Source organism: Lacerta agilis, chromosome 13 (assembly GCF_009819535.1).
Source record: "Lacerta agilis isolate rLacAgi1 chromosome 13, rLacAgi1.pri, whole genome shotgun sequence".
NCBI classification, from domain to species: Eukaryota; Metazoa; Chordata; class Lepidosauria; order Squamata; family Lacertidae; genus Lacerta; species Lacerta agilis.
Window position 1 is genome coordinate 8,598,770 of NC_046324.1, and position 23,768 is coordinate 8,622,537.

Consider the following 23,768-nt stretch of genomic DNA (forward strand, 5'->3'; position numbering starts at 1 on the left):
TAAAGGGCATTAAATGTAAGACGCAAACGTGGCCCTGAAAAAAGTGCCCATCTGTGATCTAAAGGAATGACCATATCTACAGTAACTGTAGGGGATCTCAAGAGACCTATATTAGATCCTTCCTACTGCCACTAGCATGTGGCCCCTGAAAGCATGCCCCTCCTTTCCATCTGCTGGAGGGGGATGCCGCAGAGGGAGGAGTCCTGCCTGCCTGCCTGCCGTCCCCCAACTTCAGGCTCGCTCGCAGTCAACTGAGCCTTGTGTCCTGTGTAACTACATGGGGAGCCCGGCTGTTGAAAGAAAACGTTACAAGAGGATTTTGTATCTTTAAACTCTGACCGTGTTTTAATTTATTTTCCCCCTGCTGCTTCCAGTTCTCGGCTTGAGCGCTGGGGAATGGGGCCAGCTCAAGCAAAGGGAAGAGGGATATGTTTGGAGGCCAAATCGAGCGCATTTGGGAAGGCCCTGTCAGGCCACCAATTTCCTAACACCCTGGAGTGGGTTGCTGGCAGCGAGATCCTTCGGCCAAACAACAGCTCAACGTTCAGGACCCCAAAGAACTTTGTGCCCTTGTGTGCTATTTTCCTGTTTATTCTCTCCCCCCCTCTCTCTTCCTCTCCTCCTCCTCTCTCTTCCCCCCTCTCCCCTTCCCCCCTTTCTCCCCTCAGGGATTGGAAATACCAGAGCTGATGTCACGAGCAGGCAGCACTCGCCAGAAATAAAATCTTGGATAAACTCACAGGCTCCAGCCAGTCCTTTTCAGTCCCTCTCTTTGCCATCTATATTCTCTTCCCCTCCCAACGCCACTTCCCAACAAGATCTCAGCCTGAGCCAACCAACTTCCTCCCCACCCTCCCAGGAGGAAGAAATATATATATATATATTTAAAATTGCATTAAGGCATTCCAAGCAGTTGGTCTTAGAGGGCAGATCCCAGACCAGAAACCACTTTTCATGTCAGAGTTTATGGACAGGAGTCACCTCAGCTTGTGCCCAGTAGCTCTGGCCCAACAGGTTTGTAGACAGCAGCCTGCTCACGGGGGGGGGGGGGGTGGCTAAGTACTTGAAAGAATCAGGGTAAAGCTCCCTGACATAAATCTGCACCAAATCTGCATATGCTAATTTATATAACAAGAGAGGTGCACATTAAAGCAATGCATTGTTGGAGATCTCACTGGCGATGCAAAATGCCCAGCAGTTCTGAAAGAAAAGGCCACAGCTTCACCATACTAAAGAACCTCTTATACCAGTCCAGGCTCCTCCAAAGAATCCTGGAAACTATATTTTGTTAAAGGAGGGGTGTCCGTTGTTAAGGGGCCACCACTGAGAAAGCCTCTCTGGTACATCCCAGGGAAACCCAGATCTTAATGGTGGGCTCTCAAGAAGGACCCCTGAGCTAGATCTTTGTATATGGGAATAATTATTTGACTGAAGATGACTGTTTAGATAAGTTACACCCATGCTGTTCGGGCTTTGAACAAAAGGGGGTAGGGAGGAGACTCCTGAGAGTCCCATGGACTGCAAGAAGATCAAACCTATCCATTCTCAAAGAAATCAGCCCTGAGTGCTCACTAGAAGGACAGATCCTGAAGTTGAGGCTCCAGTACTTTGGCCACCTCATGAGAAGAGAAGACTCCCTAGAAAAGACCCTGATGTTGGGAAAGATGGAGGGCACAAGGAGAAGGGGACGACAGAGGATGAGATGGTTGGACAGTGTTCTCGAAGCAACTGGCATGAGTTTGGCCAAACTGCGAGAGGCAGTGGAGGATAGGCGTGCCTGGCGTGCTCTGGTCCATGGGGTCGTGAAGAGTTGGACACGACTGAACAACAACAATCTACGGTAATCTTTCCTTCTCTCTTCCTGCTCCTGTTGCTTGCAGCTCTTCAGCCTTGCCAAGTGATGCCTGTTACTGCAGACCAAATGGCATGTGATGGGGGCATGAGCAGGGCATGGCTCATATAACCCCCAGTGTCATCACACATCCTCTGCATGGGAATACAGTGGATGACTCAATTTCTTCAAGTGTGGTGCTGATAACACAAAGGCTATAGAAAGCCCAAACTTTTATTTGGCTGGAAAGTAGGCTAGTCTAGAAGTGTCCTGTCCGTTACTCTGCCCACGTCTAACTCTGGCCCCACCAGCATGTGGCTCCTGGAAGTTTCTCCACGAAGGAATGTGGCCCTTGGGCTGAAAAAAAATCTTCTCCATTCCAGCCTTTGCCAGTGCCTTGAGTGGTGATGGTGGTTTCCTGACAGAAGGAGGAAACTGGCAGTGCAATTCATTTCCTACCCAGACATTAAAGATTCAACAGCCTCTGTCAGGAAAGGGAAGGTCAATTGTGAATCTGAGCTCTTAGTAATAATGTTCAGGAACATCTGCGCCAACGCCAACCCTCCCAGAAGAATATTCTATAAACAAGCCAGCTATGTCAGCCCCTCAAATTCCCCTTAGGCTACAAGCAGCATATTTATCGATGCCGGATTCATTCCTCCACGACGACTGATTTCCATAGTTTCCTCCATCCCCAAGGTACGACCTTCAAATTCAATTCGACGACCAAAACCACACACCTGATTGCAACATTTCTTCCGTGCACAACTGGATGGTTTCCATCCTGAGAAGTGTCAAAGCACTACGAATGTGATGCTTTCAAAGCTGGGATAAAATCATAGGCAGAGACTAAGCTCTTAAGACCGTGGCCTACAAATAATGCACAGTTGTGAGGGCCCTGTTCACATCCACCCAGGGCAGCATGGGACCCTGTTCCCTGTGATGCAATCCTAAACCCTTGCCGAAACCATATCCACTCTATTTCCATCTTTCAGGTTGCATGTGCCATTGGTCATCAGGGCAAAAAAAGCTGGTGGAAGCTGGAGTCCAACAATGTCTGAATGGCCACAGGTTCCCCATGCCTGTCTGACACAGCAACGAATTTTCCCTACATAGCAATGCTTCAACCCTTTCCCTTCACCTCCACCCAAGAAAAACCCTTGAATATGGAGTCAAATAAAGAGCAAAGTTTCCTTGCGTGCTGGAAAACCCACGCTCAGCTGTATTTTCTGTGTATGTTGTGTGTGTGTGCATGCACACATTCATGTATAATCCTGAGGGGTCCATTTTGCCATTCTGTCACGGACTGGCAAAACAGAAGGACATGTTTCAGTTGCTCTGTCTAGTTCTTTGGGGGGTGTTCACTGTTATCCCAGAGTTTGCTCTGAAACATTCGATTGAAGCCATTTGGTCGAGGTGCTTTGAGAGTGGGGGGTGGGGAAACACTGAGAAGCTAACAAAATAAAAGTGGGCGGTTTTTAGGACCCTGCATACCAGACACTCGCAAAAGAGTCCTGAAACTTCCCAGCATTTTTTCAGAGCCTGTTGCTTATTCATTCAAACCAGAAGCAAAGACATCCAGCCAAGAATAAGCAGGATCAACGGACGTCCCCTGCGATGGGCAAAGCAGCAATGTGAAGAAGACGACCAAGAGCAAGAAACACGCAAGGAACAAAACTTTCCAGGCTCTCCTGAGTCCTCAAGAGACTCGTTCATCTTCCTCTCTCCCTTTCTCTTTCTCCTCCAACCAGCTCAACATGAAGCTTGCGGAAGACCCCCGGAGCAGCTTCAAACAAACCGGGAATGGACAGAGTTGAGACCGATTCACCTAAGGAAGAAGAGAAGGCAGCAGAGAAAGAGAAAGGGGGCAAGCTGCTGCCACAGGCCCTCCAGGCTGCTCTTCCACGACTTCCTCCCGTCAAAAACACCCATCAAGGTCATTGATCCCTTTCATCTTGGCATCACCATGGCACCTCTCAGCTTCTGGGACCTGTGGGCTTTGATGGGCTTTGGGGCTGTCCTGCTGGTCCGGGGGCAACACCCACAAGGCAGCAATGTAGACGCCGGTCGATGGAGGCAGATGATCCAGTGGGAGAACAACGGCAGAGTGTACAGCCTCCTGAACTCAGGCTCCGAGTATGTCCCGGCAAGCCACGCAAGGGCAGACAGCAGCGCAAGGGTCATGCTGGCTGACGCTGCCACCGGCCAAGGCAGCAGGAGGGTCCCGGGGAACACCCGGCGGCAGGCTCCCACCTTGCCAGTCCGGGCAGGATCTGATACCATCCGGGGCCAGACACGGCATCCGTTTGGCTTCGGACAGGTCCCTGACAACTGGCGGGATGGGGCCACGGGGGACGGTCACTCCAACTCTCCACGTCCCTGGTCGCCCACCCACCGGCAGCGTCAGGTCGGCTCCGCTTCCTCCTCTTCCTCCTATGCACATTCCTCATTTGGACAGCTCTTCCCGCAGGCCTCTTACCCCCAGCCACAGCCGCCGTTCACCAACCAATATGAGGCCTATGACCCGCAGGCCCCCCGTGCGTACGACGAGAGCTACACCTACTACCGCAACACGGGAGCCGGAGGGGGTGCTGTAGCCGCAGCCGCAGCCAGCGCTGGGGTCGTCTACCCTTTCCAGCCCAGGGTGAGATACGAGGAGCATGCCGAGGAGCAGAACCCCTACAGAACTCAAGGATACTACCCGGCGCAGGAAAGACCCTATGTCCCTGTGCCCCAACAGCTACAGCCCTCGGACGGCTTAGACAGAAGGTACTCGCACAGCCTCTACCATGACACTGGGACAAGCTATGACCAAAGTGTCCAGGACCCTTATGCCCAGAACCAGCAGTCTGCAGGGCAAGGGGTGCCTGCGGTAGACAACTTGCACATCAACTCCGGGTCCCCCGTGAGTGCTGGAACCAGGTATGGGAACGAGCCGTGGGCAGGGCAGTACCCTCCCTTTGGGGAGGCGCCCGCAGAACCCTACGTCCCTCCCCGCAACGTGGAACCTCAGCCACCTTTTCGGCCCTTAGACCCCCAAGGGGTGCCTAGGCCCGAGCCCTACCTTCCCATCCGGAACGCTGAGCCTCCCCAACAGATTCCAGACAGCCAAGGTGTTAACCAGGCCCGGGTCAGCGTGGGCAGCATCTACCGGCCCAATCAGAATGGACGGGGTGAGTCACGGACCCCAATGATTGGCGGGAATGGGTGCTGGGGAGGAGAGGAAGCAGTGGGTTGTGGGATGATTCCTTTCTGTAGACCTCTAGGGACGAGGTGGTCCAAGAAAGTACCTTCAGCGCCTTGTCTTAGCTTGAATCCCTCCTACTCTTCTTAAGGAGACCAGCTAGGAAATCCCATATCTTCTGGTAAAGCTGCTTGAGCAATGAGCTGCATAGCTACTTGAGCTGCATATAGCTATAGGGTCTAGGAGAAGAGGTTCTACTTCACACTAGGGCATATTTGTGTGTTGGTGTGCAGGGCCTTGCCCGTCTTCCCCTATGGAGGCTTTGACACTGTCATTATCATACTCATTTATTGGTGACTCCTGCCAAGTTAACTAATGGCATTGTTTCTGGAAATCTCTTTAGATGACACCAAATTGGGGGAAAACAGGGATGGGAAACTGATGGACCTCTGGATATTGTTGGACTACAAGTTCCATCACCTGTGACAACCGGCCGTGCTGGCTGGGGTAAATGGGACTTGGAGTCCAACAACACTTGGAATGCCACAGGTTCTCTATCCCTGGGCAAAAGCTACTGATAGCTAATTCCTAATAATTTGTATGGGATTTGCATAGGGGAGAGTTCAACCTAGAACAGGCATCCCCAAACTTGGCCCACTAGATGTTTTGGGACTACAACTCCCATCATCCCTAGCTAACAGGACCAGTGGTCAGGGATGGTGGGAATTGTAGTCCCAAAACATCTGGAGGACCGAGTTTGGGGGTGCCTGACCTAGAACGTCTGCAGACACAAGGAAAACACAGGGTCAATTTGGGCAACCAGAATATTATGGTTAAGACCAGGGGAAAGCAACCGTTGTGTCTTCCAGATGTTTAGGCAACTCCCATCAACCTCAACTATCATTGTCAACAGTCACAGATGATGGGAGTTTTAGTCTACAAAATTTGCAGTGCATATTGGATACCCCTGGTTCATAGGATCAGAAACAAGCCACAAGTGCAGGCAAACTTTTCCTACTCTCTTCATTCCTGGTGTGTGACTTCCCTTGCAGTTTCCTGTTTCGCATTAGCTGCAGTTGCCAGTTTCCAACATCCAAACCGAGAAAACACATTTGCTATTGCTAGGATTGCTGTTTATTTCTTTCATAACAATTTCTACATGCGTGCTGGTTATTTAAAAAACAACAACCCTCAAAGTGGCTTACAAAGAGAATAAGACAAATAACACGATCAGTATACCGTATATCAGTATATAAAACTATCAGCAACTATTTAAAACATTAAAAAATAAATAAAACGGCAATAAAATAAAAACAGATTAAAGCATGCATAGACATTCCACATGCCTGGGTAGGCTTGCCTGAGCAAAAATGTTTTTAGCAGGTGCTGAAAGGCGCATAGTGAAGACGCCTGTCTGATGCTGTGGGGAATGTGCCAGAAATTCAACAGGCATAGCTTTCCCCTGTACTGGATATAGGGAGGCGGGCAGAGAAGCTGCCGTTGTTAATCTTGCCCTGCGTGTCATGCAACTGGCTGGGGAGGGTTTGGGAACCTCAGGCCTGGGGGACCATCTGAACTTCTCTGTTTGGCCCTTGGGATGCTCCCCAGACCACACATCCACACACCTGAGCCACACACCTGAGCCACACCCATCACTTGCCCTGCTTTGCACCTTTCTTGAGCATTTATGCCAGGCTGGAGCATCTCCTTGAAACTTCAACCATGCTACTTGTTTGCGTTGATGGAGGGTTGAGAGGGGTGGGTGGGTGTGAAGAAACTAGCCTGCCCTACAAAGGTAAGATTTTCCTGGATTGCTCTGTCTACTTTTGCCTCTGTCCCACTAGAGATGTGGGAGACATCAGATTCAGTTCACATTTAAAGCCAATTTATCAAATTTGCACTTTCGAGACCTGAAGCACAGCCCTCTTTCAAAATCGGCGGCGCTCCACATTTTGCGATGCGGTTCTGCAGCCAAACGTTTACAAAAATGCATGTTCTATCAGGGTGGAAATGTGCATAAAATTCATATATCGGTGAGAGTCACACACAAAAGACATTGCGTTAGGTAAAATGGCTTGCCTTACATTCCTCAGAATGCAGGCGAAAAGTGTGTTCACTGGGGGAAACCTGCACAAAAAGACGGGGAAATTTTCAGGAGGATTTGAAGTGCAGACTGGAAAAATGAGAAACAGAGGGAGAGCCAAAATGGACTGGTCCTTCCATTCCTAGTCTCCACCTACCACTGATATGTGACCCCCAAATTAAAAAAAAGTTGCCCTGAAGGGAAGGTGGCCCTTGGGTTTAAAAAGCTTCTCCACCCCACTTGTGAAGAACAAATGAGGCTAACACACACACACACACACACACACACACATCCACCCTTACTTCTCCCTTTCCTGGCCACAAAGAAGGCAGTTTCTGCACAAGCTGTAGAGGAAAATGAGGGGGAGTTGGGGCTCATCACCCTGGGAAAGTAGCCCATCTAGGAAAAGGAAAATGTTGGTCCTAAACCTACGCTGCCTTTTGGCTATACTCATCCCATCTTTGGGAGAAGAAAAGATTAAGGAGTAAACCCAACACAAATCCAGAGTGGAGTCCCTAGACAGTTGGATGGTGTCTCGCACACCTCCTTCCAGCAACTCCTGCAGCCCAGCTGGTGCCAAACATCTCATTCTGCTTTTCTTTGGACCCCATCAGCCTATTGTTGGAGGCAATGTGTCCTTGAATGCCAGTTGCCAGCATGGGTGTAGCCAGGATTTGGGGGGGGGGCTTTTGTTGGGGGAGCAGAACTGACGTAATTGAGCCCAACAAGACAATGACAAAAAATCTACCAACAGCATATAAATCAATATGGCTAACCTGATCCAAAACACCCACCAACCCCACTCACACAGGAAACCAAAGATCACCACAGCCAGCCACAAATGAACAATCACACCCTACGCCGATCCCGACCTCTCTCACCGCCAAAGAAACACAAGCGAACAACAGAGAACCTACACAAACGACGCCGACACCAAACCCTACATATATTAAGGAAAATAGAAACATCGGCACCCCCACCTCACCCATCCCCCCTGTCCCACCCACCACTTTCCCCCTTCTCCCCCCAATGTCTCAACAACCAAAATTGATTTGTAAAAATGTTACATGGAAAAATACGAGAGAGACATTGCGCACACCTTTGTAAATCAAGAAAATCATAAATAAATCTGACATAATTGGTCAGTTAGTTAAGTATTTCTATGTTTTTGCTTGATTTGGGGGGTGGGCATCTGCCCCCCCCCCGGCTACGCTCATGGTTGCCAGGAGTCACAAACTGAGAACGTGCTTTTACGCTCAGGTCCTGCTTGCAGACTTCCCATGGGCTTTTTTTGGTTTGCCACTGTGAGAACAGGATGCTTGTTCTTTATGTCCCGAACTTACGGAACTTTCTTAGCTCTGCAAAGCCAGCACCAATTACTTGTTCTACAGGGGAATGTGCAAAGAAAATGTGCCTACAGCCTGAGGCTGTGTCTGAAGATTTGTGGGTTGTGGTAGTGATCTGCCCTTCACCATCTTGCATGTGGTCTATTCATTTCCTCTGCAATAACTCCATTCTCTGCTTCTTTAAAAGCCAAGAGGGTGGTGTTGCTTTGGTTTGTTAAAGATATAGTAGCAAACCAGGGTTGTCCTACAATGTATTATTACCGGTTGGAAGCACAGTAGCTGCAGCTTGCAAAATGGCAGGCACTGCATGATGACTTACAGCACAAGTGTATATAGCTTATTGAGAAGTGAGGCCCACTATGTCCCATGGGACTTACTCCCAGGGAAGTGTGCACAGAAGACTATTTTGCAGCTTTAGAGTTTGCATGCATGCATTTGTCCAAAGATGGAAAACCTGTGGCCTTCCAGTCGCTGTTGAACCAAAACTCCCAACACACCTGGACAGTTTGACTAATAGTCAGGGATGATGGGAGTTGTAGTCCAGGAACATCTGGAGGGCCACAGGTTCCTCATCCCTGCATTTGCCTATGTACCCAGTCAAATTCACCCTTATCTGGAACAAGTCCCATGAGATTCAATGGGGCTTACATCCCAGTAGACGATTGCACCATTAAGGTAAAGGTAAAGGTACCCCTGACCATTAAGTCCAGTCGCAGATGACTCTGGCCGAGGGAGCCAGCATACAGCTTCCAGGCAAAGCTGTCAACTTTTTCCTTTTTTTAAGGGAAATTCCCTTATTCCGAATAGGATTCCTCACAAGAAAAGGGGAAAGTTGACAGCTATGCTTCTGGGTCATGTGGCCAGCTTATGGCGAACCAGAGCAGCGCATGGAAACGCCGTTTACCTTCCCGTCGGAGTGGTACCTATATATCTACTTGCACTTGACATGCTTTCGAACTGCTAGATGGGCAGGAGCTGGGACCGAGCAACGAGAGCTCACCCCGTCGCGGGGATTTGAACTGCCAACCTTCTGATCGGCAAGCCCTAGGCTCCGTGGTTTAGACCACAGCGCTACCCGTGTCCCAATTGCACCATTATCCGCCACCAATGCTTGAGAACAGAGCTGGACTTTAGACACTGACAACTATAGCTAACAAAATTGAACAAGGCCCCAGGTTTGCCAGATCAGGCTTGTTACGTCTGAACCCGAGAGAATTCCTTTCACGGTGCAACAAGACCATGCCAGAACTATGCCTGAGTAATGGCAGGGCCAGCCTTTGGCTCTCTTTTTTCCCTCCCAAGGCCTGGTGCCTCCTGATTAGATAACCCCTAGCACCGGAGTCACAAACTGTCTCTCAGACTGGTGGGAAATCCCAGTGGTCCATGAGGATGCCAAGCTCCGAGCATGTTCCTGAGATTAGACCTCCTCCTCCTCCTCCTCGGAGAGCACTCCACGTTTTGTGCAAGCGAGAGTGAACAAAAGGCTAATTTCATTAGCTTGACCTCATCTGATTTGGGCCTGGCTCCAAGAGCTCTAGAGGCTAAAGGGAGTCATGAGTGTGGATATCCTTGTCGGCTCTCTCTGACATATGTCAGCTTCTCTAAAATAAAAACAAACTCCTACTTTACTCCCCTTCGCTCCACTGGTACTCCCCTTCGCACTCTCCTCCCTATATTAGCTCACACCAGTTGGGGATGATGCAAACATTTCTCTTCCATCAAGCCCTGTGGAGAATTCAGCTGTTCAACAGAATTCAGATTACAGGTCTGTCTTTAATGAGTCGCACTCCTGAATGTCCCTGGATATTATTTATTTATTATCAATTAACTGTGTACAGTGGTACCTTGGTTTCGGAACTTAATCCGTTCCAGAAGTCCGTTCTTAAACCAAGGCGTGCTTTCCCATAGCAGCGGGGGACTCAATTTACAAATGGAACGCACTCAACAGGAAGCGAAACATGTTCTGCTTCCAAGGCAAAGTTCACAAACCGAAACACCTACTTCCGGGTTTGCAGCGTTCTTAATCCAAGTTGTTCATAAACTAAGCTGTTCTTAAACCAAGGTGCCACTGTGCCGTTATCAGACATCTCATCACCAAGGTTCTCTGGACATGGAACCATTTGCTTTAAACAGACCCAAATATAAAACACTGACAGATCACTGCTCAGAAACCCAGCCTTTGTCAAACCAGAGCCGAGCACAGTTCATTCCACTGCAGCCTGATTCAGCAGGGCTGAATTTATGGGACTTTCTTAGCCCTAATAATGCAATGCAAAGAGTCCTAAAACATCAACGCAGACCTAAAACACAACATACAGCAGAGATGTGCAGCCTGTGGCCCTCCAAAAGTTGCTGGACCACAATTCCCATCATCCCTGACCATTGGCCGTGCTGGCTGGGGCTGATGGGTGGTAGCTCAGCCGGTAAAGCGCGAGACTCTTAATCTCAGGGTTGAGGGTTCGAGTCTCATGTTGGGCAAAATATTCCTGCATTGCAGGGGGTTGGATTAGATGACCCTCAGGGACCCTTCCAACTCTACAATTCTATGATTCTGTGAGCATCTGGAGGGCTACAGATTCCCCATCCCTGTCCTAAAACCACAGCAAGAAGCAGAGATTACTTTGCTAATATAAATGTGCTTCTTCTTTTTTAAGCCTGGGGTTTTTCTTTTAAAACTCTGTTTAAAGTACGCAGTAGGCAAGTCTCCCTGAGAAGAGTGTTCTAAAATCAGGGAGCCAATACTGAAAAGGCCCCAAGGATATGCAACCAAGGTGCCAGGTGAGCCTCCCTGGGGAGGGCATTCCACAAACAGGGAGCCACTGCGGAAAAGGCCCATTCTCGTAACGCAACCCTCCAGGAGGAGGCACATGAAGAAGGGCCTCACATGATAATCTCAGGGTCCGGGTTGGTTCCTATGGGGAGAGGTAGTCCTTGAGTATTGTGGTCCTGAACCATTCCTCCAATTCTGAACCTCTAGGCACAAACGTCTCTGCCTTTCCCTTTTTTCTTTCTTTCTTTTTTCTAACTGCTCGTGGTCCTTGGTGAGTGATGCCTGTTGGAACTGGTGAGACAGAAGACAGGAAGTCCAACAGTAGGTGGCACCAGCAGTGCTGTCAAGTATCCCCTTTTCCCCAGAATTCTCCCTTATTTCAAGCAGTTTCCCACTGCTCTCCCTTATTTTTTATTTCCCTTAAATTTCCCGTTTTTAATGGAAGCAGCTCCTCCCCTGCTGGCCAGGGACTGGGTGGGAAGACCTCGCCTACTTGGAGAGAAAAGCCTCAGCCCTCAAAGCAGGGAGCCGTTTCCCATGCTTACAGGGGGGTGTTTTCTCCCCCTGCATCAGCCCCTATCCGTTGCCGCCGAGCCCCTCAGCCGGCCAGTAGGGTTAGCTGGTGGGCGGAGCCTGGCTGCCTTTGAGTAGCTGCTGCTTCCTGTCCTGTTTTGATGGGATCAGACAAGAAGATGATGGGGCTCCATTGCGCGGAGCACATGGCTGCCCTCCTCTTTGCTAGCTGCCCTCCTCTATGCTCCGCTCCAAGCCCGCTTGGAGTTTACATTGCTGCTCCGCCCACTTTTGCTTCTGGCTCCGCCCACCACTGACATGTGACTGTCCCCAGGATAGGTGAGACTGCTGATCCCTTATTTTCAAATCCGAAACTTGACAGCTATGGGCACCAGAGCCACTGACACACAGAGTCAATGAATTCTAGTTTTGTTCCCGTCTTCCTTCTCCTCCCTGCTGAAGTCTACAGAGTCAACACAGAGGCTAAGGAGGAGGAAGCTGACAGTCACCCCCTGAACTGGATGTTGTTAGGATGCTGCCAGCGCTTCCCAGCTGGTTGCCCATTTATTCAATAATTACAGAGAGAGGCTATAGAACCTAGCCTCCTGGATAATGGCGCTGTCCTGAGTGAATCTCCACCCCTGTCTCTCCCACTTCCTCATTCGTCTCTTCTACAGGTGCTGCTACATGCCCTCTGCCTTTGAGCTCTTTGCTCTCCTACTTTCAAGGCTCGCCAGGTTCTGGGAGAGGGTGGATCTTGAATGCTTTCTAAAAGCACCGTGTCCATCAGCTGCCGCTCCACTTATGCCCCCCCCTCCTCTCCCATTATTTCCCATCTTTTCCCCTCATCTGCCTCTGAGCTGTGACCTCCCGCAAACCCCTGTTGTCAATCTAAACTGTCTTCCTATTCCTCCTCCCTGGAGGGGAGGCAGTCTCCACCATTCCTCCTATGCCCAGTCCCTGACAGGTGTACATCAAAGGCAGGCTGAGGTTGATGGGGCAGGGCCCTGTGTGCAGTGGTGGGCCAGCCTCCTCTGCTTCCAGTAGGGGTGTGGAACCTACAGCCCTCAGCCTAGTTTCTGGCAGCTTGAATTTTAAGCACTCCACAGAGACAAGGTGGCAAATAGGAGGGAGAGGGCTTTACAATCCTGCAGTGTTGCAAACCCTGCCCATTTTTTTTTACTCTGGCGCCACCCACTGCCAGCATGGAGACTTAAATAGAAGACAGGGGGGATGAGCAGTGCTGGATGGGGTGGGGGGAATAAAGTTTTCCCACCCCCTGTTCATCGTGTGCCAGGTCATATCAAAACAAGCCTGGACGTCTTGCCAAAGAGTTTAGGAACCATGGAGAAAGCAAGCAAACAAACAATGGAACTTTTGAGGCTATGAAAAGAGAAGATTATTAAATGCAACCTTACAAAGCAATAGGGGAAATCTGCACATCTTGAAAGGCTTATACGGGAGACAGCAAACAGGAAACAAGACCAGGACACAATTGTTTCTCCCTGACAGGGATGGAACAGCAGCAGGAAACTCCTGACTCCACCTAGAAACAACCAGGTCTAGGGCCACCTAGTGGCTAAGCTATATAACAACAGTATCCACATGCTGCTCCTTTCATTTGCAATGTTCCTTCAATCAAACTTGAAAGCCCAAGAAGCTCAAACCAGCCAGGACATACATTTGATGTTTCTTCCACATTCTATTGCATGTTGGTAACATTCAATAGCCTGAGAGTCAAAAATATTTATTCAGGGTTTTGCCATGAGAAGCATCATTTTATTTGTTTAATAGGATTATTTAATATATTTGTTTAAAATTGAAAGCATTTTTAAGAAGAATCTCCTCACAAAGTAGCAAACATAGCATGCAGCAGCAAACCAAATTACAATCTTCAAATGTCTAAACATCAAATTGGGTAACACGGGGGGGGGGGACCAACAATCTGGTCAGCACAATTAAAAGCACAATATGGACAGTGCTAACCTATCAGTAGCCTGCTTAAAAGCACTTCATAAATGTGTAAAAGTGTTGACTGGTACCCATTGAGACTGGTAGAGAAGAAGGCAGGAGCCCACCAGTTGGTGGCACCAGAGCCAATGACAGGCACAGACAACTACAGTAATTCTAATTTGGTCCAGATCCTCCTTCCTACTGAGATCTTGGAGGCTGAGACCAAAGAGGAGGAAGTTAACAGGCAGGACAACGCCTGGACAGGCTGTAAGTAAGAAGGCAGGCAGGTAGGCCATGGCTGAAGGCAAACTGAAGTTGGTGAAGCAGTGTCCGGTTTTTTTCCTAATGGACCAGCCTCTACTGCAGACGACAGATGAAAAATTGTAGATGACAGCTGAGGAAGGAAGCTGTTCAGAGCAGAGATTGCATGGAGAATGTGTGGGTGTAGAATGTTTATAGGTAGATGAGCTTATCAACATGTGGAAAAAATATTATTATTATTATTATTATTATTATTATTATTATTATTATTCCCCACCCATTTGGCTGGGTTTCCCCAGCAACTCTGGGCAGCACATATAAAACATAGTAAAACATGGACCATAAAGAAGACTGATTGCCGAAGAAATGATGATTTTGAATTATGGTGCTGGAGGAGACTCTTGAGAGTCCCATGGACTGCAAAAAGATCAAACTTATCCACCCTTAAAGAAATCAGCCCTGAGTGCTCACTGGAAGGGCAGATCCTGAAGTTGAGGCTCCAGTACTTTGGCCACCTCATGAGAAGAGAAGACTCCCTGGAAAAGACCCTGGTGTTGGGAAGGATGGAGGGCACAAGGAGAAGGGGACGACAGAGGATGAGATGGTTGGACGGTGTTCTCGAAGCGACTAGCATGAGTTTGGCCAAACTGCAGGAGGCAGTGGAGGATAGGGGTGCCTAGTGTGCTCTGGTCCATGGGGTCACGAAGAGTCGGACACGACTGAACGACTGAACAACAACAAAACAATAAAAACTTCACAATACAGGGCTGCCTTCAGATGTCTTCTAAAGTTCAGGTAGTTGTTTATTTCCTTGACATCTGAAGGGAGGGCGTTCCACATGGCAGGTGCCACTACTGAGAAGGCTCTCTGCCTGGTTCCCTGTAACTTCGCTTCTCACAGGGGGGCAACAGTCAGAAGAGCCTCAGAGGAGGACCTCAGTGTCTGGGCTGAGTGATGGGGGTGGAGACGTTCCTTCGGGTCTACTGGGCAGAGGCCAGAATGGGCTTGATGCTTATCTATCCCTCCATGCATTAATTATCCCCAGAACTGTCATCTGTGCAGGGCTCTAATCAGTCCATGCATACTTCAAACAAGTTCCTAACAACATATTAAAACCAGCACCATTATGGCAATTCACTCTCAGAGCTAATCTACAGATCAAAGTTGCTGTTGCGGCTTTTTTTTTTTTTTTGTCCTTCTACTGTGATTGCATTTTCCTTTAAAGTTTTTCTCTTCCTTGCGTCCATGAACTGGCCACTGAGGAGCTGAGCTCTCGGAAGGAGCTCCGGATTGACGTAGCAGGTTAGCTCTTGCAAAGCTGATCTTACTTCCGTAAGCCTGCAGGAACAGCTTCCTCAGAAAACAAAAAGAGCAACAGAACGAAGCCACAAGGACAGTGGATCAGATTGAAAGCTAGCTAAAACCTAGACCAGGCCCTGCAGTGGTAATCTACCATTTTAAAATAAAACACTTGCCTTCTAAATTCAAGCCTGACCCAATGACCAACAGAGGCATTCTGCTAGAAGCTGGCTTCCTTCTCCTCTGCAGCCTCCACATGTCTCTGATTAGATTTATTTTCATTTTATTTCCGTATATGTACGAGGATCACTTAGCAACAGCTTGGCTTTGCATATTTGTCTTGGATTCCCACCGGGATTTTGATTCACCGCGTGGGCGTTGGGGTGATTTTTGTCCCCCACCCCTCCTTTTTCCCATTTGCAAGTTGGTCTGAATCTCAGACTCTGGGATACTGGCAGCAAGATAACCAGGTCTCTACATTCCTTCCCTGTTCCCCGTGCGCTCACTTAAAGTGGATGGCGATTCCTTGGATTTCTGCTGAGAGGTAACACCAAGGTCCTGACCCAGGGTGCCCTGAAAGATTCCTTGACAGTTTTCGCAGGAGGGAGAGGGAGAATCTGCGTCTCTTGGACGCTTTTCCATCTGAGTAATTCGTTTCTGGCTTATCGGAAATTCCCCGGGCAGTTCCAATTACCGAACTTCTCCTCCTATAAACAATATTTGCAAAGTACTGCTAACACAGAAGAGCTGTCCATTCCACTTAAGAAGGGGCTGGGCTTAACATGCCCAGATGTTCCCAGGCTGTATAGGAAACCCAACAGTGCCCAAGCCTCATTAAGTGAGACCAGAGAAACTTGCTTCTAGGGCCCTCTTCCCACCAAAAGCCTCCCCTGTCTTGAAAGGAAAAGAGTGTCAGAAACTGCCTTATAAAGATGCACACACACCATAAATTTAAAGTCCATCTAAAGGACATGCATTCTGCTAAAGAATCCCAGGGACCACAGTTTATCCCTCGCAGAGCTACAGTTCCCTGCACCCTTAGCAAACAGCAATCCCCAGGGCTTGGGAAGGGGGAAGTCATGTGCTTTGAACATATGGTGTGGGCACAGGCAGAGTCTGACAACTGGTCCGTGTAGCATAGTAAGATGTATTCCAATGCAAATCACCCTGTTCAATTTAGCCTAATTAGTCTAAATTAGCCTAATTTCCAGGGGGGGAAATCTACACATCTGCCAGGGAAACATCCTTCCCTCCCACCCCAAAAACCCACGTCACTGGTCTTCCTTCTTCCAGATCCACCAACTCCAGTCCATTCCTACCCGCTCCCAGTTTCCCATTTTCCCCAAAAATCAACAGTCAATATTGAAACACCAATAAATTTTTATTAAAAAAAAAAATCAACGGTCAACATTAGAGGAAGCACCGTGTTTCAATGGCAGAGCATCTGCTTTGCATGCAGAAGGTCCCAGGTTCCATCCCTGACATCTGCAGGTAGGGAAACCGGAGCACTGGGTTATGCCTTGGTCCCTGAAGGGTTTCTCAAAAGTTTTGAATCATCTAGCTCAGCATTGGGATTCGGGTGGCGCTGTGGTGTAAACCACTGAGCCTCTTGGGTTTGCTGATCAGAAGGTCGGCGGTTCAAATCCCCACAACGGGGTGAACTCCCGTTGCTCAGTCCCAGCTCCTGCCAACCTAGCAGTTCGAAAGCATGCCAGTGCAAGCAGTGGCGAAGGAACCCTCTCCGGCACCTGGGGCGGCGCATCCCATACAGACTGCGCATGTGCGGCATCCCACATGCCCGCACACCGTATGGAATGCTGCACATGCGCAGTACGTATGGGATGCTGCTCGCACACAGCGGCCATACGGGCTTCTGCTTGCACGGCGAACGTACAGGCTGCCGCACGAGCAGCATCCTGTACGGACACTGCGCAAGCGCGCGCCCTCAGCCACTCTACAGCTGGGGGGAGGCAGGGGCCATCTTGTCACCCCTCCCAGAATGGAACCCGGGCCGGAGCACCCCCTCTGCCCCTCCCTTCCTACACCCCTGAGTGCAAGTAGATAAATAGGTACCACTGCGGCAGGAAGGTAAACAGCGTTTCCGTGTGCTCTGGCTTCTGTCACGGTGTTCCGTTGCGCCAGAAGCGGTTTAGTCATGCTGGCCACATGAACCAGAAAGCTGTCTGTGGACAAACGCCGGCTCCTTTGGCCTGAAAGTAAGATGAGCACTGCAACCCCTTAGTCACCTTTGACAGGGCTGAACCATCCAGGGGTCCTTTATCCTTTTGTTTACCTTTTGTCCACACTGACTGGCAGTGGCTCTCTAGGAGAAATAGGAATGCCCTCGCACATCCACTCCCTTATAAATACATGTTGCTTGTAGTCCAACACCAACCACTTGTTCTGCATGTGAAGATCTGCAGGGTGGGGCACCAATCCAGGGATGGGCAACCTTTGTATCGCCCAAGTTGTTGCTGGACTCATCAGCCTTGACCATTGGCTGTGCTGAGTGGGATTGATGCAAGCTGGAGTCCAACAACATCTGGAGAGCCATAGCTCTCAAATAAGGGGACTGTGTGTGTGTGTGTGTGTGTGTGGTTGATGACAAATCTCTCCCCACCCCCCACCCTCTTAATGCATGTATTAAATCACTGAGTCATAAAGATTCCTTCTCCTTAAACACTGACAATCAGCTCAAGGAATTGGGGTGGGGGGAGGGAAGTCTCACGTTTCACTTTTTAAAGGAGGGAATAGCTCAGTTAAAGAAACCATTTCCCTTCCCCCTCCACAACACCTCCCCCCACCCCCAGTCCTCCCTTAATGCGAGAATCCCTTGGGGATTACATCAGAAGGAATGACTAAGCATAGAGGCAGGAAACGAGAGCCAATGTGGTGATGTGATTCCTCCGGGGAGAACAGCCCATGAAACAAGAAAGCATTGTTCTTTTTCACTTTCAGTAAAAAAAAGAAAAAGAAAAAAGAAATCGGGGGCCAATGGTGCTCCCATTAAAATCTGGATCAGAGGTGACCAGGCTTTCCCCTTGAACAGTTAGCATTCATTTTCCAGCGGAAGCCCCGTGGCCCATTAGCGGGTTTCACATTTTGCACAGCAAGAGTGCATCAAGAGAGGACTTTGGGGCAAAAGCCTGGGAGCACTGTAACGGCCAAGTGTAACGGAAAATCCCAGGTGTGGGAACTGCCCAGGTACCTGGCCCTTGGGGATAAGCCCACTGGTTTATGCAGAGTTAAATAAAAGATGTCCAGCCACTGGAGCCAGGACAAGACAGGGGTTATTGCGCAATAGGTTACAGTCAAAACTGCACACCCAGAGCAGCGTTACAGGAACTTTTAAAAACTCCTATCATATCCCAGAATACAGTTTGGAAACATCATTACTACCTCACGAAAGGGAAGGGTTATACATGATTAACATATAGGAAAAACAAGATTAACATATGGGGGGAACAGAGCAATATCAGGGAGATAGCCCTGGGCCAATGTGAATTGGTGTTAAGTATTGGCAAGGATGCCTTGAGCACTTATCTGGGAGAGAACAATGGGATTCCAGCTGAGGGATATTAGCCCAGTGGCTTCCTGAAGCACCCAGAGATTACCTGCTGAGGCATTTCCCTGTGTACTGGTCTCTCACCTACTGGATCATGGCAGAGAGATGGGTTCCCTTAAGGGCATCACTCCATACCCCAATGAGTTTACTCGGGAGGAGACTTTGCTTGGGTGACCCCCCCATAATTTCCATAACAGCACACACACACACCCCAGCACAATGAACTGCTGAGGGGTGGGGGGACCACAGTAGAGCTGGCTCAGCCCACACATGGTCATCTAAAGAGGTAGGTGTTGGAGACAAGATCATTACGACCAGAGTTTAAGGCCATGTGCACATTGCTGCTTATCCTAACTCCTGCATGCTCCCACTGCTAGGGGCAGGTGGCGTTAGCCACAATCCATAGGTATCCCGTAGGGTTTTTTGAGAAATACTCCTGCTTGGTGCACTTTCCTACGAACCAGCTTCCATCTGATTTGAAAGGTGTACATTTCAGGCAGCCGTTGTGCATGCTCAGATGACAGCTTCAGGGAACAGGGAAACACATCAGGGAACGGGCATCAGAATGTGACTTGAAACGCTGCAAAGCAAAACCTCGCAAACCACTGGTATGAACATGGCCGAGAGTTACCACTGGGGTGTCTTCACACTGATGGCAAAAACCACAGGACCCTCCATTGTGTGCCTCTGAAGGCATTTCCACGTGACATGCTTTAACCTAAGGTTAAATGATGTTGCCTGTTTAATGAACATTCACTTCGATTTGTTTGCAGGGCAGTCAGATGACATGTCAAAGCAAGTGTTATCCCACACATTCCAGCGGATTTTCCCCATCACTTTCCTTACAGCAAAAAGCCCAAAGCTTTTGGGGGAGTGGGAGAGAGAAAGCCCCCCCCCCAAGAGCATCCAATCAGCTTCAGTTGCATGGCCTGAATTCATGTGATTGAAAATAGCCATGGTCTGGAAGCACCCAGTAGCAGTAAATCTCCAATGAATATAGGGCTGAGCCAAAATGGCGCCCTCAATGTGGTGGCCCTCTTTGCAGACTGAGACATTGGGTGGGAGGATTTTCAGGGGAGGGAAAATCTTTCACGAGCTTTTATTGCTCCAGTCAGTGAATAGTAGTCATCCCCCCCCCAACTGCCCGAATTCCCATGTTTTGAGGGTTACGCTCAGGGTTGGCATCAGTGAGAGGCACTACTCCCAATGTCCACAATTTTGCAGGGATCCTGCCAACCCCTGGAGCCTGCTGGTTGGGCTACTGCTCTTAACTTGATGTCATTGCCTCTTCGCTTGAGGCTTGTTCACACGTTACACCAAACACGGGTCAACACTGTCCATGTGTTTTTGTGGAAGTTTAAATAGAAATATAGTAGATCTCACCATACCAGGGAGAAGACTTTGTCCAGATGGACTAGGTGGCTTGCTCAACCTACTATTCAGGTGATAAGACCTTCGAGGTCCCCACTTGCCCTTCTTGTGGTTCCTTCTCTTCAAGACACACATGGGCAGACAGAGCCCTTGGGACAGAGAACTCCTTCAAAAAGGGGCCTGTCATCTAACAATCCTCCAACCTTAGAGAGAACGGTGACAGTAGGACCCGTGGCCACCCTGAGCTTACAGGGGGCAAAATCACCACATATGCTCTGGATGGGACCAGCCTAGCGAAATGAAAACACTTGATTTAATGAACGCCAGAAGAACAGCCAAGTGGTCTTGCAGAAGGTACGTTTTTTATTTGCCAACACACACAAAAATAAACTAAAACAGGGTCAGGCTTAGGCAGGCTCTTTAGCTAAAAATGAAAGCTGTCTTCTGCTTTGAAAATCTCTACCCCCAAGTCCATCTTTGGCTGGTTGCTCTTGCATATATATCACCACAGCTAACTAACTCCTGCCTCTCTCGACAGGCCTTCCTGACCTTGTTCCCGACCCAAACTATGTCCAAGCTTCCACTTACGTCCAGAGGGCTCATCTCTACTCCCTGCGTTGCGCTGCTGAAGAGAAATGTCTTGCAAGGTAATGTCCCTTCATTCGGAACAGTCCTGTTGTGGCTGCCTTTATCCCCCCCCCCCCCCGGCCTGAAACAACTTTCTGCTGTGTGGTTCATCTGTCTCATTGTTCATAACCAGATCTGCAATTTTAGGTTGCAGCTGGAAACATCCTTGTGGTGCCTATTTGAGCTTATTTGGGGGGCCTTCCTGAATGGGCCCACATTTTCACCACTAATGTAGGAACATAGAAAACCATCTCATACCGAATCAGAAGTCCCTCTGGCTCAATATAGCCTAGACTATCTGGCAGTGACTCTCCATGATTTCAGGCAGGGCTCTCTCCCAGCCCTACTTGGAAATGTCATTCCTTACTATACTTTTCAGTTTTAGGAGGGGGCTAGAAAGTTCATAGCCTCTTCCTAATTCCATAGTGTTGCTGAGAGTCTTGTTATTACCTATATTTCATTCCTGCCCTTCCTCCAAGAAACTCAGGGTCACATAGGTAAGGGTAAAAGGACCCCTGACCATTAGGTCCAGTCATGTCCGACTCTGGGGTTGCGGCGCTCATCTCGCGTTACTGGCCAAGGGAGCCGGCGTACAGCTTCCAGGTCATGTGGCCAGCATGACAAAGCCGCTTCTGGCTAACCAGAGCAGCGCACGGAAATGCCGTTTACCTTCCCGGCGGAGCGGTACCTATTTATCTACTTGCACTTTTGACGTGCTTTCAAACTGCTAGGTGGGCAGGAGCTGGGACCGAGCAACAGGAGCTCACCCCGTTGCGGGGATTCAAACCGATTACCTTCTGATCAGCAAGCCCTAGGCTCTGTGGTTTAACCCACAGCAACAGCCTGCCAATAAGGTCTGTGTTGTATGCATAAGTATGGGGAGTTTGCTCCACAGCCGCAGAAGCTGGCACTGAGCTTGAATGACCTTGGCGAAGGGGCCAAGCTCAGTGGCAGAAGATCTGCCTTGATTGCAGAAGAACCCCTGATAAAATCCCTGGTATCTCCAGGCAGGTCTTGAAGGAAACCCAGCCTGAAACCCGGGAGACCCGCTGCCCATCTGTGTATAAAATACTGAGCTAGATAGACCAATGGTCTGACTTAGTATAAAACAGCTGCCTTTGTTCCTAAGCCAGCCTGGGATCAGGGTGTTCAATTTATTCAACAGCATGTCTCCAGCATTTGTGGTTACAGAGAAATTTCAAAACATCTTCGTGTTGATTTTTTTTTCATTTCCTCAGTTCCCTCTCTATCACCCTTTCCTTTCCAAAAGGGTAATATTATATGAATCAATTATTCCTTATGTTCATAGACCAATAAAATTAAACACACATTTAAAATCATAAAACTAGATATAACAATCAAAAACTGAATATAGATAAATATGAATTTTTAAAAGAAGACAACAAAATATATCTCCTAATCTGCACTGAAGAATCTTCTTCTTCTTCTTCTTCTTCTTCTTCTTCTTCTTCTTCTTCTTCTTCTTCTTCTTTCAACTAAGAAACAATACCAAAACCACAGACCTTCCCAGTTCTTAACAGTGGGAGAACCAATCTCTCTCTTCATTCAATAGACAGGTTATAATGCAAAAGGAAATGATATCAATATTGACACTAATTTCAAATTATTTTAACTCTAATCGTAGAAGATTCCAAGCGCTTACATGGGGTTAAGCATCACTGATGCCAAAGTGACTCACTCCCAAGTAAATATGCCTGGGATCACAGCCTAGGTTGTGCAATGCTAAGCAAGACATGCTAATAGGTGCGAAGTACTCAGTCCTTCTAACAGCAAACTCATGCGGCGAGTGCCAACAGCAATGGGGCCCACTGAAGAACAAGAAGGGGGTGGGGAATCCTGATTTTTGCGGAAGTACAAAAGCATTTATTTTTTAAAAATCCAATGAGGACCTCAAAGCTGGGAGTGCTATTTTATGGCATGGAAGTAAACACAACCCCCTGCTCAAACTGCAGCTTAAAGGCACTGGGTGCACTTCGAAAGCTGGCAGTCCTTCTGCATTTGCACTCAGGCAGGGGCATAGCAAGGGTGGGCTAGGGGGGCGGGCCTCCCCGGGTTCCATAATGGAGGGGGTGACAAATTAGCAAGAAATTTTTTTTTTGGAAAAAAAAATGGGGGGGGGGGATTTGAAATTTTTTTTGAATTTTTTTTTTAATGCCTGCTCCGAAGGTCTTATCTTACTATACTATGGATTATATAGCTATATATGAAATTTCATGCATATCGGTTAATATCTTGACCCTCCTCCACCAAAATAGCTGTTCACTTGGCTGTTTTCCTATGTCATGAAGGCTGAAATTTCAGTTCAGAGAACACTTACTGTTCCCAACCCTAACCCTGTGGAAAGCCATCTAATTAGACTTTGAAAGGTTTTTAGGAGGTAATTTAATAATTGTTTGATTTTATACCAATGTTATGTATCTGATGTTAGCCACCCTGAGCCCGACTTTGGCCGGGGAGGGCGGGATATAAATAAAAGTTTTTTTTTTATTATTACTTGTTATTATTCCTTTGTAAGAAAATATGAAATAACGTAAAACCAATTGTGCGGGGGGGGGGGTCAATGGGGGGGGTTGACAAGAAATTTTTCGCACTGGGTACCACCTGACCTTCCCATGCCTTGGGGGGGGGGGTTGACAAAAAAAATTGCCCCCGGGTACCAATTTACCTAGCTACGCCCCTGCACTCAGGACTGATCCTTTCCCAAAAATCCTCTTACCTTCTCCTTCCACCTGCTTTAATGTCCTTCCAGCACCGCCTACACTCCTGAAGCAACAGACTACGACGTCCGAGTTCTCCTGCGTTTCCCGCAAAGAGTGAAGAACCAGGGCACAGCAGATTTCCTGCCCAACCGGGCCCGCCACACCTGGGAGTGGCACAGCTGCCACCAGTAAGTAGGGGGTGCTATTCATGGGACTCTCTGAATGGGGCTGGGGAAGGGCTGGGC

General features: G+C 48.6%; 1 protein-coding gene across 2 annotated transcripts in view; it reads left to right on the top strand.

Annotated features, from left to right (window-relative positions):
• Window positions 1-3,322: 3,322 nt before the first annotated feature.
• Window positions 3,323-23,768, top strand: part of LOXL1 (lysyl oxidase like 1) — a 29,263-nt gene continuing 8,817 nt past the window's right edge. For both annotated transcript variants that reach the window (XM_033167189.1, XM_033167188.1), the window contains exons 1-3: window positions 3,323-5,004; window positions 20,715-20,823; window positions 23,574-23,711. In XM_033167189.1, coding sequence (XP_033023080.1) covers window positions 3,798-5,004; window positions 20,715-20,823; window positions 23,574-23,711 — 1,454 coding nt within the window. In that variant the 5' untranslated portion in view covers window positions 3,323-3,797. The remainder of the gene's footprint in view (window positions 5,005-20,714; window positions 20,824-23,573; window positions 23,712-23,768) is intronic.